Source organism: Taurulus bubalis (assembly GCF_910589615.1).
Source record: "Taurulus bubalis genome assembly, chromosome: 9".
Taxonomy (NCBI): domain Eukaryota; kingdom Metazoa; phylum Chordata; class Actinopteri; order Perciformes; family Cottidae; genus Taurulus; species Taurulus bubalis.
In genome coordinates, this window is record NC_136597.1 from 2,489,228 (window position 1) to 2,505,352 (window position 16,125).

Below are 16,125 nucleotides of genomic sequence, written 5' to 3' on the forward strand. Positions count from 1 at the left end.
TTTGCTCGCAGCAAGTCCGTCACTAATCTCCTGTGTCTTTTTCCTCCCCACCTTTCTCCCTCTCTCTCTCCTCTTCCCTATGTCCTTGCTCTATTGTTCTATCGATCAGCTCACTCTCTCCAGGTCCTAAGGAAACGGTGATGTTTAACGGCCGGGTGATGTTTAATGGCCGCCCCCTTCCGAGGTCGCTGGAGTCCTCGCAATTGTAGATCCTTCATCAACGGAAACGCTCTTGTCATGGAAACCCCTTCCCGCCAGACTGCGCTCCTTGACCCCCCTTGTACAAGTTGTAATTGCTGAGGGACGGGAGGTGCTACTGAGACAGACTTGTCTGTGAAGATCAACACAAATTGACTCACCCCAAACCATGTAGTGTACCTCTCTCTAAGGAGGGGGGAGGGTCTACATTTGAGTCTGATTTCTTTTTATTTATTTATTCATGCTCATGTCATCTCTGGAAGAGATTTGCATGTGGATGTGGACATAGCGTGCGAGGTGAGGAGAAAGTGACAGAGAGAGGAAGAAAGAGGGAGAAAGGAAAGGAAAGAGATGGTTCTCCACACCACCCCTTACTCTGGGGCCTGTCTGCACTTCCTGGATGGCTTGTCGTGGAGCCTGGTGTTCCCCTGCTACTGGCTCCTGGACCAGCTGCTGGCCTCCTGCGTGGCCACGTCGCTGGAGAAGCGTCGGCGCTCCCAGGACCCTTGCTCCTTCCTCACCCTGTGCGTGCTGATTTCCGTGCCTCTTTATCTACTCCTCTTTCTTGCCTCCCTGCCATTCGCCCTGCTGGGCTTCGTCCTCTGGGCTCCCCTGCAGGCCGTCCGCCAGCCATACCTGTACACCCATCGCAGGTTAGTGTGGACCGTTTTCTTTTACTACCTCTTGTTTTCGAGTCAAATCTCTATCTCCTGTCTGTGTTGTTGCTATTGCTAGTATTCATTAAACCCAAAGTGAACAGACATTTTTTATCCACTCCTTTCACATCCTCTAAAGGTCCTCAGAAGGTCCGCTAAAGGTCTTCAGAAGATCCTCTAAAGGTCTTCAGAAGGTTCCCTGAAAGTCTTCTGAAGCTTTTCTAAAAGTCCTCAAAAGGTCCCCTGCAAGTCTTCTGAAGGTGCTCTAAAAGTCTTCAAAAGGTCCTCTAAAAGTTCTCAAAAGGTCCCCTGAAAGTCTTCTGAAGCTTTTCTAAAAATCCTCAAAAGGTCCTCTAAAAGTTCTCAAAAAGTCCCCTGCAAGTCTTCTGAAGGTGCTCTAAAGGTCTTCAGAAGGTCCCCTGAAAGTCTTCTGAGGCTTTTCTAAAAGGCCTCAAAAGGTCCTCTAAAAGTTCTCAAAAGGTCCCCTGAAAGTCTTTTGAAGGTTCTCTAAAAGTCCTCAAAAGGTTCTCTAAAGGTTTTCAAAAGGTCTCCTGAAATTCCTCAGAAGGTCTTTTAAAAGTCCTCACAAGGTCCCCTGAAAATTCTCAAAAAGGGCCCCTGAAAGTCCTCAGATGCTCCACTGAAAGTCCTCAGAAGGTTCTCTAAAAAGTGTAAATCTTAAGTCTCGTCAGGAGCAGGTGTGAAGCCCAAATCATATATCGTCTCATGGCCTCATGGAACCCCTCTCAAATATATAAATATTGCTTTACTCATTGTGTGGCGAGGCTCAATAGAGTTGTAAGGCAGGAAGAGTTATTTCAGAAGTTGAAGTCTCATAAATAAAATGTTGTCGTTTTATATACTACTACGTTGTTTTCCCAAAGTCTAACTGCTTCCAGGATTTCGAGGATGCTTAGTGACTATGTTTTTTTTTATTTCATCTATATGCAAAGCACAATACAACGTTGCACTTATTATTTAATCAAGCTTCCATACAGACAGCTGCAGCCTCGCACGCGGTCAGCGGATTGGCTTCAGATAGATTATCTGCACACACAGATGTGATACATATTGGTCTTATTAAAGTTCAAGTGAAATCAAAACAGCTGTGCATTCTGCTTTTCTAGGACATGCATAGTCAAGAGCACTTGCACGATAGAATTTCATCAAAGGGAAAACTGTGACTACTCGATGCAGTAAGCTGGAACCGAGGGTTTGAACCCTGAATCACGTATGCGGTTGGATTCAGGCAACAAAAACACTTTGATTAAGGTTCGGGAAAGATTGCAGTTTCAGATAAATGTCAATAAAAATGAAAATATTGCGCCTCAAGTTCATGTTTTTCACTTTTAAACCAGGACCTCTTCCTAACCGCTGTGAGCTCCATCTTTAGTCTCCAGCTTTAGTTGCTGCATGCTCATATTGTAGGAAACTAACAAAGTGCATTATCAGACAAAGTTCCGTCTTTCAATGAAAGCGTGTCCTGATTTATTTATATATAGAGATATCGTGATAGACAATTACATCATCTCAATTGATAATGAGGAAACAAGTACGTACTAACTTAACTTACTCACAACAACAACAAAGTGAATATTTTTGAAGCTTTTTGAAGATTGCAGTTTTGTTTTAACATCTTTACATTACTACTCAGTTCAATATGGACTTCTTTTTTTGCTTTATAATTTCACTTGATGCTCATTTTGCGCTAAAGTTCTTAATTAAATGAGAAAATACTCAGTACAATGTCAAGTATTAACCTTTTAAGCCCTGCATGGACCTATATAGGTCCTTTTTTAAAACATTACAATAATCATGAACAAATATATTGATGCTACACATCAAATTAAACAAGAGAACCTGGGCTACAATAATTAGTCAGCCATTTCAACACAACTCAAACACCAACTAAAATAATTATTAAAATAAAATAGTTATAATTTTGTCACGAGTCAGCCCACTCTGCATGTTTCCAGAACTAGCAGCCCGTAGCTTGGTGCTATCAGAAAAAGACAAATAGCAAAAAGCAAGACAATTCCACACAGATTCCAAATCTATTCACCAAATCCCTCTGCTGCAAAGCATCACCGAGATACGAACCAAAGAACACAGCAACATAAATCGCTGAGTCAGCACATTCTGAAACTTTATTTTTTTTTGTTGAAAAAATGCATTTCCCCCAGTAAATCCACACTGATACAAGTTTATTTAACACCATAAGTCATATGAAAGTGAAATATAAGGTTTGCTACATGAAAAAATTCAAATGTCACAGATGCGCGAAAATATGCGCAAATGTGCCAAAATGCAAATTTTGGAAACCTCGCCTGAATTCTCTCTGTACTTTACCCAATCTGACTTTGTTCTGCTTCACTTGTTCAAGTGAAAACAGTGCAGAGAGACTGTTCACATATTGTGCTATGATTTGGGAGAGCCTCAGGGCTTCTTCTTCTTCTTCTTCTTCTTCTTCTTCTTCTTCTTCTTCTTCTTCTTCTTCTTCTTCTTCTTCTTCTTCTTCTTATTGAAGCATCATTTCAAGGAGATAATCATCCTGAAAGTGCTTTTTTCTATAGGCGGACCTGGAACTTCTATTTGTTCTGTGTTTCAATCTTTATTTACTCTTAGCCAGCAACATATATACTAATATTTATACATCTGACCAAAAGCTCACGAGGGTTGCCTTTATTATAACACCAAAATTATTCAAATAGCCCTTGTGGTTGCAGAGATACACCCTTTTTAGTTTGGGTATGCTATTTCGAGCTAAATCCTAAAAAATGCCTTGGTGCTTAACGGGGCTTAAAAGGTTTTAAATTCTCAGGAGTTTGCAAAGGTGGCTTTACCATGTGGTTATATCATATAGACTTTGTATGAATTTATCTGCCATAAAACATCCCATTTCATTATATAGATTGCCATCGAGATATGAAATGGCTTATAGTTGGATAGTATAATTCACAGTCCTAGCGGTGTTATCTCATGGCAAGATGGTCTCCATCCAAACTGTTCTGGAAACAGACAAGTTTCACTGTCGATTCTCTCCTAACCTATTCATCAAATGGGTTTCAGAATATATCTGAGGTGAAAAATAGGCCATTCACTTGCAGAGTCATGCTTCATTTTATATCTGCAGTGCCAGTTGTTCCCTGAGTTTGGAGATTTCCAGAGGAAGAAAATGGAGTCATTATCTACTGTAAAGAGTTTGCTCATTGGTCTGGCCTCCAGCTGCCAGGCTCAATCAGTTCTCAGTGAGTGTTTGGTTATCCAAACACGCAGCAATTTGGCGACCCACCATAACCACGGAATTTGAAATGCTGTATTTAGATCTGTTTGCTGTGGAGGAGCAGCACTCTCTCCCGGTTATTCAGATTTCCTAGTGGCACCACAATGTTCGACATTCCCTTTGTTATCTGTGTTTGTTTCCAGTAATTATACTGCTGCCTCACAATGAATGTGGTAGTGGTTTATTGAAAGGGTTCCAGGTTTTTCCATAATATAGGATCAAATAGCAGTGATCCTAAAGGAGTCAGTAGAGGAGGATAGATTGATAGATTTGGGAAGAAAACATAATGAAATGAAAATAAAATGTTGGTTGTATGGGAAGCATACAGAAACAGATTAGGACATTACTTACTGTTATTGCAGTAAGTTAATGCAGACAATATCTATGGTACAAGCTAGATATGCATAAAGTTTCTCTAAATGAGGCTGCATATCTTCTTTAAAAGATATCAAAATGGGTCTGCTCAACATATCCATACATAATGAGCCAGGTAGCGGTTTCTCCCTGCTTCCAGGTTCCATGCTAAGCTAACAAGCTAACCAACAAGAAAGTGAATAACCGTATTTCCTAAACTAAGACTATTCTTTTCATACCTTACGGAGGGCTATTTCTGTACTCCAGAGCCTCTGTTTGACTTGATATAGTGTTTTCATTGCTTCCCTTGTGCAGGCCAGACAAACACCAGGCCGAGCAGGGCCAGGCTGGGCCAGGAGGGTTCGGCCTCGGGGAATGGAGGCCACAGGGCAGAAGCTTCTGTTTCTGCAGTGCCAACGTGTGTCTGCTGCCCGACTCTCTGGCCAGGTTCAACAACCTGTCGGACACGCACAGGAGAGCCCGGGAGGTGGGGAAGAGGATCCGCAACGGTGCCAGCCGGCCTCAGATTAAGATCTACATCGACTCACCGACCAACACTTCCATCAGGTGAGGAGAGCTCGCTCCTGGGATCCTTCTGCGTACGTCTTAGCAGTAGTGAAAGCCTTCACTCGTGTCATGAATATAAATCAAATGAATGCATTTTCTCTTGTTCTGTTGCGTTCATCAGTGCGGCGTCCTTCAGCAGCCTTGCCACAGGATTCCGCCGCACCTCCTCTCTGGACCAGCGTCCAGACCAAACACACACCACCAACGGACCAGCCGACACCGAACCTGAACCCCTCACCGAGTGCCCGATCCACCCCTCAGGTGCCGCCGACTGCCCGGTTCACCCCTCCGCGGGAGACCAGGGTACCTCTGAATGCCCTCTTCACCCAGACGGAGGAGACACGGCAGCAGACTGTCCCCTCCACCCTGTGGGGCCTAGCGGCAGCTCGGACTGTCCCGTTCACACCTCAGGGGAGGCTCCAGACTGCCCCTTGCATTCCACGGGAGCTCCAGGTGGCCATCATGACTGTCCCATGCATGGGGAAGGGACCCAGACAAAACCGTCCTCAGACTGCCCACTTCACGCCGCAGGGGTTCAAATCAGCATCAGCGCCCCGGAGCCGGACCCGCAAGAGGAGGAGGCCGAAACAGGGAACCATCGGCCTGGGGAGCAGGCGGCTGGAGACACGGGCAGCATGACCGCCTCCAGGGAATCCCTCGCTCGTTACCATGGCGGTGACGGTGGCGTCGGCATATCCTCCAACAATACTCTCTCTCACGTCCCTCGTACGTCAATCTTCAAGCGTCCCGGGAGAAAACGCCGCCATGGAGATGAGACATTTGACCACGAGATCTCTGCCTTTTTCCCTGCCAACCTGGATTTCCTGGCTCTACAGGAAGTGTTTGACCACGGTTCGACGACCAGACTGCGGCGTCAGCTGCATCGCTACTTCCCTTACGTGCTGAGCGACGTTGGCCGGTACGGCTGGAAGGGATGCTGCTCAATGTTCAAATTCCTGAACAGTGGGCTGATGCTGGCCAGCCGTTACCCGATCTTGGATGCACGGTTCGAGTGCTACCCCAACGGGAGAGGGGAGGATGCACTGGCAGCCAAGGGCGCGCTGTTTGCCAAGGTCAGAAATGTTGCTTTACTTTCTCTTGCTCCTCTTCTTCTCTTTTTTTTCAGTCATTAAAGAAGTAGCTCGATATTTTAGAAAATTGCTTGCTCGAGTTCCTGCCAAGAGTTGGTCAGAATATTGATTCCCGCCTTACATTTGTCCCATCACTCTGGAATAAGAGCTAGAATCTCAGTTCAGCATAAAAACTGGAAAAGGGCTAACAGCAACCCTGGATCTGTCCTGTGTAACTTGTTGAGGCAACTTCACGTTGACCACCAAACTCCAGGAAGTCACTGTACCCGGCGAGGAAATGGACTGGCACATAGTTTGGAACTAGTTTTTATCCTTTTATGTAAGTTTAACAAACCAGATATAACAAACTCATGAGTGATTATTTTTTACCTTTGGACAGAGTCAAGCAGTTTACCCCTGCTTCCTGTATTTGTCTTAGCTAAGCTAAGCTAAGCTAATCATCTTAGTGCATTTCATAAAAATGAATGACAACCACGCAATTAGGATTGAAATCCAATAGAAATCCTTTTTTTTCATAGAGCTCATTTATTTAAAGACCCTTCACACATGTTGACATGATCATGCCCCAAAGCTCAGTAATATCAAATCTATGTCCATAAAGTAGTTTTGAGACGGATCAACTTTCTTGTCATTTTGCCATTGTTTCACAAAGTAATTTCAGTCGTTTTCGCAGAAAGGTCAGTGCAGAGACCACTTTGAGAAATGTAATAACTAATATACTGGTCTATATTTAGAGGGGGCTGCTTTTTGTAGGCTTTGACAAGATCGCAGGAAATTGAGTCAAAAGAATAGACAACTTGGATTGTCTCCTCACTGTCGACGTAACATGGAAAAGATCCTCTTTTTTTAAATCCATGTCTCAATTCATTTCAAATTGAGCTGAATTATAACTAAATGTCACAGTGGACCTAATTTTACGCTTTCCCCGCAGCAAAGATGTGTCTGAGCTCTGATTGCTCCTCTGTGCCGTTTCAGCCGAAAGCTAATCTTGTCATCTCTGACGGCGCTATCCGTACTGTTGGCGGGGCGGTAATTGAATCTGCCTATTAAGTCTATTTATACTAAATTAACTCTATTGTACATTTGTGAAAGACTGGACGAAGAGTTAAAATTACCTGCCAGCTGTTTGCATACATTACTGTAGATCTCCAAAGGAAGGGAAAGACATCATCATGCAAAACATCTTTTCCCTGCTTTAAGAACTTTGGTGCATCTATTAGCACTACTTCCTAATCTATTGGATACCTTCGTGTAAATAATGCCACTCAGTACATGTTGGACGCACTATTACCACAAAGTTGCAGTGACGGAGAATCTGCCCATTGCAGACAGTACTTGGTAAATACACTTATTTACACCCACATCCATTCACTCATTGTGAATGCACCGGAGTAATTACAAGCTTTCCACAACTCCCACTGCCGCGTGGAGAAACAAAGCACCAACAACAAACAAAATACATTTTCAAGGTCGTCAGTGGTACACGTTAGCATAATTCCACATCTGTCTTTATATGTGGTATTTCAAACACATTGATGATAAACACAATCAAATCGCTTGTTGGATAACATGTAAATCCTTGAGATTTCATTCCTGGTTGGTGAATCTCAGTATCAGTGAAAACTAAGGAATTGTGCTCTGAGTTTGCCAGTCTAGAGTCTTTAGCTGCAACCAGAATTTCATACTGACAAGCTATCCATCAGAATTGAGCCCATAGTAAAAACAAAAATGTGTGTACAATGGAAAAGAACACAGCACTTATTTTCCATTGTACTACAGACACCGAGTTAGTCTTACTGCAAATATATAAATATTGCAAACTTTTATCAGTGCGCTCGATCGCCATTGTGTTAAATGCACATATGTACAGTATATGTCTAATTTATTCGCTATATCGAGTAACTTTATATTAGCTTAGGGTGACTGCAAAAGAAGTCTGATTATATAGAATTCTATGAGAATATGACTCTACTTCTCTTGATTTATTCCCTCAGTAAACATTGTAAACATGAGTTTATGTCTCAATCTCTAGTTTCAAGTCTTCTTCAATACAGCATGATGTTCATTTAGTACATTATGGTCATTTAGAGTCAAACAGACCATAAAGCAGGGGACACTTTAGGGCGGGGCTATAAGGTGATTGACAGGTCGCTGCCTCCGTTGATTTGTTGCGTCAAACTCAAGGCTTCTAAACGTCAACAGGTGACGTCATGATGACTAGCTTCTCTTCTTGTGTACAGTCAATGCTTCCAACAGTAACCCAGGGACATCCTGGTATGTTCCCCATTGCCTACTACTGCATAATTTATACAGGAGGGAGTCCATTAGACGACAAATCCCATGTACTGTACACATGACGAGACGGGAAGCCGTCTTAATGCATAATGGAGGCATGGCCTTACAAGAAGCAGGATGGGTGTATGACATGGCAACCAGTGCACTAGTGTGAGCTACATGCAGAAGGATGGGATTCATACTTTTTCTTCTTTGATTCATGCTTCTCTTGAAATGCAGTCCTTTTTAGTAATAAGGCGACACGCATCGTTTTCCTTGGAGTGAGAAAGCAGCAGTGCAGAGAGAAACGCTCACAAACACAACGTGCATGGAATCAGCGATGATGTGTGTGTGTGCGTGTGTGTGTGTGTGTGTGTGTGTGTGTGTGTGTGTGTGTGTGTGTGTGATTGTGTGTGTGTGTGTGTGTGTGTGTGTGTGTGTTAATCAGTCAGGCTGGGACGGGTCCGCTCAGTGCGACCCGATGCCGACAATGTGCACTTGTATGTGTGGGTGAGAATCTATCTGTTTGTGTGCATACATGCCCTCGCGTTACCCGGTACCAGATCTAATAAAGACACACTCCATCATCACAGCCTGCCCGCTGACTGTCACTGCAGATTACGAGCTGGCCTCATATCCCCGTTTCACCACCTCCAAGTCTATGAGGTCATCCCGGGTCCCCCTGACAGGCTGGCCGTCCGCCAGCTGGCAGGTGCGTGTCTCTACGCGAGCTGCTGACACTGCCAACTGACAGAGAAGGGAAGCAAACATCGTTAAACAAAATGATTCTTCTTACTGCCAGGAAATGTTTATTGAGACTGAAACTAAAACCACGAGTCTCCAAATCCCGCGTGATTGGACGCGGTGAATGTGACTCTTGTGATTGAATTGTCCTCACGTGTGTCTGTGTGTGTGTGTGTGTGTGTGTGTGTGTGTGTGTGTGTGTGTGTGTGTGTGTGTGTGTGTGTGTGTGTGTGTGTCCACACCTCAACACGTCCTGCCTGATGAGACGTGATCAGAATGTTCGTGGTCAAAGGAGCGGCTGCAAAATGGTGGAGAAAGATCTTCACAATAAACGGCCCAGGTTACTGCCAGGTTACTGCCGCTGGGATGATACTTTCCCTATATCCCCATTATTTTTTATGCTTAGTCGGCCTCTCTGCAGTATTAATAGACCGTTTTTTTAGTAAGGGAAAGCAGCTAATAAAGCTCTGCTAATTCCATGATGAACATATTTTGTTATGAACCTTTCTCAATAAAAGTCTGCCGTTATTTTTGCCGCTTACTCGTCCTCCTCGCGCTAGTAGTAGACTTGTTTGTATTGAAAGATAACAGTAAACAGAGCTCCGCTAATCGCTGTTAAACAGGCTTTTTCCATACATTCTCACAATGAAAGTCCCCCATTATGTTGTTACCTGTTGAGCCCTAGGGTCTTTTTATATCAGAAAAATCAAGAAGAAATCATGTTATGAATTCCTCCCCCCCAAAAAAAAAACATGTTAGGTATCAAATTAAACATAAAAATCAGGGCTACAATAATATATAATCCCCATGTACAACCTCTAAACGCAACTCAAACAATAAATAGGATTAGGGGTTAGGGTGTGGGCTTAAAGGGTTCAAATAGTTTATTTTGAAGCAGCAAACTGTTGGGTTATCACCAGCAGCGTTTATTGGTTTTCACTGGTAACATAACATGATGATAAACATAATCACAAGTGCACCACACATCCCTAGAAGTACATGTACATATCAGTGGCGGGCCGTGGATTTTCTAACCGGGCCTTCAGTGGATCAGCTGTTCGCACCACAAAACAATTACATTATAAAATAGCTATAACTTTGTGATTCTGTTTAGGCCAGCACAGAAGGTTTAGCTGGCCCTGACGGCCGCCACTGGAACACATAAATAAATGCCCACGTAGCCCCCGTCTCCCAGCTAGCTGCAGGCTTTGATGTGCCCGCTCTCCATCCTCCAGACGTCTTGGCAACCATCGCTCCCCCGTCCGTGACCCTTTGGTCATTCTCGCTCATTACCGCTCGGCGCTCCGGCTCGCTTCGCCGCCAGCTGGGACGCATCTCATTAGACGCACTTCATTTGATGTACCTGATGTTCACGCCGCGCTCCTCTTCACAGCCACCAGATACTGTGTGTGTTCTTTCACATCAAACGCAAACAAGGACGCTCAGTCGGAAGTCGTTGTTGAAGTGATGATCCCTGAAATTCTTTTCTTTCTGTTGTGTGCACTCATCACTGTGGTGCTTCTGCACTTTGCCAGACTCCTCCTGTCAGACACGGCCTTGTGGGCAGCACTGTAATCATCTTCCATGGATTTTATGTTGTCTTTTCTCTTCTTCGTCTCTTTGTCTGTTCAGCAATTCTAGCTATCATGATAACTACTCAGTTCTTCTGTTGACTTCAAACACACTAATTAAAAAACTTCCTGTGGCACAGTAAAAAGCGAGCAGATACCATGCAAACAGTTGATTAAGATGTGTTGATTTATTTACGCTCATAAATAAATAATAGCATTTATAGAGCAGAACAAACAGCTTTATACATCTAAAGAAGAGAGTGCATATGCATGTTTTCTGCAAAACAAAGTTTTGAACAGACACAGTTTTATACCTCTTGCTGCAATTGTAAATACTTAACTAATTTCAGTTTGAAGGATCTTGTGGCTAAAAACCCCACCTGGATTACTAAAGTAAGTCTTTAATAAAATGACTAAAAACAAAATGTCCATTTAACTGAATCAAACATTTAGTCCAAATTAATTTTTCCATGATAATAAATTCCTAGATTGTCTTCTGATTCTGTCGTATATGTAATGTTAGGAAAGGGAAATTACTTTGACCCAAAGGATCAACCATTCATTATTATTAAAACATCAGTCAAAGCAGCCTAATATCCCCAGGAACTACGTCCTTATTGGAAAGCAGTGGAAAGTAGTGTTGTCTTTGGGGAGCGAGGCAAAGGGGAGATCAGGTTGGTGGATGGACGAGGAGAACATATGACTTTCCTGCTGAGAGCTGCTAACAATGACATTCCCCTAGTTACCTCATCATAACCATGACTTTACATAATTGTGATCATATATAAAAGGGGCCTTTATGTAGAAAGTGGACATTTAAAAAGCATTGTCATTACATTACTGAACGTTATTCTGGGTTGTGCAAAATCAATAATGTTTATGTTTTTGATGGCGGTAGGGTTGACCTGATCATGTTCCAATTTCTCTTTCAATGGAAGAAATTGTCATGGTCACTCTATTTATCTTTATAACTTTATTTCAGCGTGGGTAAAGTATCTAGTAGCACCATGATGTATGTTTATTACAACAATGAAATTCATTTAATACATAATAAACCCGCGGTGTCCAAATCTCCGCCCAGCCATCCTCTGCTATTGCTCCCAGTCTGGGTTATTATGAGAAATTAAAATGCTGTTATTCTTGTATGAATTCAGTCTTTAGCAAATCTAATACGGAACACACACACACACACACACACACACACACACACACACACACAGATGCGCACACACACATTCTCATTATTTCCCCATGGATGCATTTACCTGGAGAGCAGCAGCAGGTCAGCGACATGAATCTGAATCGTCTCTCGTGGGGAAGTGACGCACTAGAAAGAGAGAGATGGACAGAGAGAGGCAGAGATAGAATATTAATTTAAAAATGTTTCCCTAAAGGCAGAGCCGGCGCTGTCTCTGTAATTAAAGCTTTTCAGTCTCAACATTCATCCCCTCTTATAATTATTTCAAACTACTAAGTGCACGGTTGAAGAGTTTGTGTGTGTGTGTGTGTGTGTGTGTGTGTGTGTGTGTGTGTGTGTGTGTGTGTGTGTGTGTGTGTGTGTGTGTGTGTGTGTGTGTAAATACACAGTTTGAATGCATTACTACGGATTAAGCTTCAAAACAGGGACACACTCAAATCTAGATTGGATAGAATGAAAATCAATGGGACAATTCCCAAAACCCACCGCTGGCCTTTAATGACCAAGAGGGCCTCTATTTATTGACACAAATTGCTTTCCTATTCAGGGCCGAAGGGATTTCAGCCGGATTCCCAATGCCAAACGTGATCAAACACTGGCCAAGTGAACAGTACACAACACATGTCCCATGATCCCTTTCAGCATCGCGGCTCAAGACCATCTGTTCTTCTTTCATGTACTCAAAATGTGTTTGTCTTTGTGAGAACAAAGACAACTCTACTCGTGCTCATACAGTGTGTTTTCATGCTCACCTCTTTAGCACCATGAGAGCTATGGGCTTGACGGCTTTGTTAACGGCGTTCAGAGACCTGAAAAGCAACTTGAAAGTCTTTCAGTTGAACGTGTTGGTCCTGGTGAATTAACCCAGACGTGGATTCACCCTCAAGGACGAAGGACTTGGACTCCTGTTGGTCAAGAATTAAACTTTGACTTGTTTTGATTGACTTGAGAGACTCCACTTGAACTTGTTGAGTTGTTGTATTCAACTGACTTGAGATGGGTTTACTCGAGCCTTGACCTGGACTTGTCTCCACTGACTCGAGTGGACTTGAACTTGTCTCAAATGACTTAAAGTTTAACTTGAGCCTGCATTGATTGATTAAAGACATGGACTTGTATAAGCTGATCAAAGAAATGAACATATCTCACCTGACCTGTCTCAAATGACTTAACTCTGGTCTTGATTGACTTGAGACCCGACTTGGACTTTTCTCAAGTGACTCAAAAGTTTATGGGAACTTGTCTCAACTAACTCAAGCCTTAACTTGGACTTGTCTCAACTGACTCAAGACTTGACTTGGATATGTCTAATTTTACTCGAGCCTCAACTTGGACTGATCCAAGACTTGAGTTTAAATGATCTCGACAGACCTGTACCTTGACTTGAGCTATGATTTGACACGTGACAAAAGGTTGACTCGATTGACTTGAGACTTGACTTGGACTTGTTTCAATTGACTCAAGACTTGCCTTAACTTCCTTTACTTGACTTCCGTCTCGGCTTGAACTTGACTACAGTTCCTTAACTCGTGTGATGCATGAGCCTAACTGGCCCAAAAGAAGGGGGGAGCGAATGAAATGGATGCAACTATGAGGAACAACTGATGTGTTCATTGGACTTGTACGTTCTTCAAGTTACGCAACGACTTGTGTGACAAAGTAAAGTGAAAGCCAGTCAGCTTTCAGACACCAGTAAATGGTAAAACAAAAAAAGAAAACACATGAGATTTACAAAACCAAAGATTGAAAAACCGTTTGTTTTTCAAGTGAAGCGATCAAACCCATGCAAGAAATGCGTGGTGAAACCTCCGCTCACTCCTCTGATGGCAAAGTTGAGGTAATTAGTTACAGCAACCTCGGAGGTTTCATAATCAGGCTTTCATGGTTCGGCCCGGTTTCCAGTGTGAAATCGCCTCGCAGCTCGTTCCAGTTCCGCTCCGTCTCAATGCCTGTGATGAGAGGAAGGCTTCAGCATCTCATATCCTGCATTCTGACTCATTTGCTGTTTTGTTTCCAAAGAAATGCAATTCATTTAATTTCATATTATTTTTACTCAAACCGATCTTTCTATCCATTTCAGAATAAATTGCTTCTAGTCGAGCGCTCCTCCGTCACTACACAGAACTCCAATTAGCATTCATCAAACTTCATCCTTTGCATAGACCACAGACAACATAAACACATTGAAAGTCCACTCGTTTTTTGTATGCGTGAGTGCGTACACACACACACACACACACACACACACACACACACACACACACACACACACACACACACACACACACATACTCACATAAGAATCCCCTCGGGTCTGTTTCAGGATGCACACACACACACCTATTAAAGCATAGATAAGCCCCTGAAATATTAATAGAGAGAGTAGAGCAGAGGAGAAGGGAGAGAGGGAGCAACAGAAAGGGAAAGAATTAGGATGTTAAATGAGACGCTGGGGAATATATATATATATATATATATATATATATATATATATATATATATATATATATATATATATATATATATATATATATATATATATATAAAGCAATGAAGGTGAACAATTCATGTAATAAAGATAAAATTGGGTTTTAAAATTACATTTACAATTAACACATTTATGGGTTGGACATTTTGCTATGCTAAGCTAAACGTCTCCGGACTTTATATACTCAATTTAGCACATAAACAAGAGAGTGGTATCAATCTTCCCATCTAACTCTGTAAGCCAGGCGGCAACCTTTAAACTGCATTCCCTCTACTGGCCAGCAGGGGGCGGCTCCTCTGGTTACAAAATAAGTTTATGAGAAAATGACTCTACTTCTCCCTTAATTTATTACATCCTTAAACATTGTAAACTTGAGTTCATGCTCTCAATCTCTAGTTTTATGTACGGTGTATATATATATATATATATATATATATATATATATATATATATATATATATATATATATATATATAGTAACTTCCGTTTATCGGTTGCAAAAGAAACATGGAGACTGCCGTATTCCAAAATGGTGAATACCGAACTCGAGGCTTCAAAAACTGCAATCCACAAACCAATGAGTGATGTCACTTCTTATAAACAGTCTATGTCTGCCAGTAAGCATTAAGAGTATTTCCCAAAAATGTCAAACCATTCGATGGAATATGGATTGCTAAAGCTGCAATCTTCATTATGTTTGGACATATGGAACATAAAGTATACACTGCAGGTTTTCGGTGTCTGCCTGGGTCAGCTGTTCCCTGCCAACCAACACCGCCTCACACATTGTCTCTGACTCACATGTTCCTCAACAATATTAGAAAAGTTGATGTACCATCTGATGTACCATATTTAACCAAATTGTCCCTTTCTGCTCTTCTCGCCCACCCATTTTCCCGAAACCCATTTTTCCATTAAGAAAAATTGAATTAGTGCCCCGATCTTTGCTCTAGCGTGTACTTACTGTATTTCTGTCCACAATGTGAGCTTTGTGTTTGGTATCATAGTCAAGCTAATTAGGCTAATGCTTTATCGCGGCTTTTAGGATTTTTATGAGCCCGTCACAGATCCCAAGCCAAAACAGCCATCCCATTATTGGGCATCAGTCTCCATATGTCTAAATGAAAGTCCTGTCCTCGGTGGGGTTGCTTGTCTAATTCACCGGAGAGATAAATGCTGACTTCTCTCTTCATTACCGGAGACATTAACTGATCGTAAATTACGTACATCGATCCGACTGAATGTGAGCGCTGCACAGCAAACGTGTTTTTCAAGTCCCTGTGAAAGGAGTCAGTTGAGGTAACACATGGGCGGATCTTGAGACGAAGGGCCCCTGGGCACCGATATGCAGAGGCCCCACCACCAAGACACTTCATAGTTGTTGAGCCTTTTTTCTGTTGTTGCTTTTAAGTCTATTTGTAGTCATTATGTGCCTCTTTGAAGTTGTTTTGAGTCTCTTTGTAGTTGCTTTGTGGTCTCTTTTTGTTTTTGTGCATCCCTTTGTAATTGTTTTGGTCTCTTTGTAGTCATGTTGTGTCTCTTTGTAGTCCTTTTATGTTTCTCTGTGGTCATTTTGAGTCTCTTCCTGGTTGGTAGTGCCTCTTTGAGTGAACTTTTCCCGGTGAATGCAAGGGGGTCCCCTGACAATTTGGGCCCCAGGTAATCCATCTATCATGTAACAGATAAGTTAAAGATTAGCAA

The 16,125-nt window shown here is 42.5% G+C and overlaps 1 protein-coding gene across 1 annotated transcript in view; it reads left to right on the forward strand.

Moving 5' to 3' along the window:
- Nucleotides 1-549: 549 nt before the first annotated feature.
- The window catches only part of smpd3 (sphingomyelin phosphodiesterase 3), a gene marked incomplete at its 5' end in the record, with an annotated part of 37,422 nt that continues 21,846 nt past the window's right edge, over nucleotides 550-16,125 (forward strand). Inside the window, 3 exons of the mRNA XM_079223140.1 lie at nucleotides 550-851; nucleotides 4,807-5,058; nucleotides 5,180-6,131. Of these exons, the coding sequence (XP_079079266.1) occupies nucleotides 550-851; nucleotides 4,807-5,058; nucleotides 5,180-6,131 (1,506 nt within the window). The remainder of the gene's footprint in view (nucleotides 852-4,806; nucleotides 5,059-5,179; nucleotides 6,132-16,125) is intronic.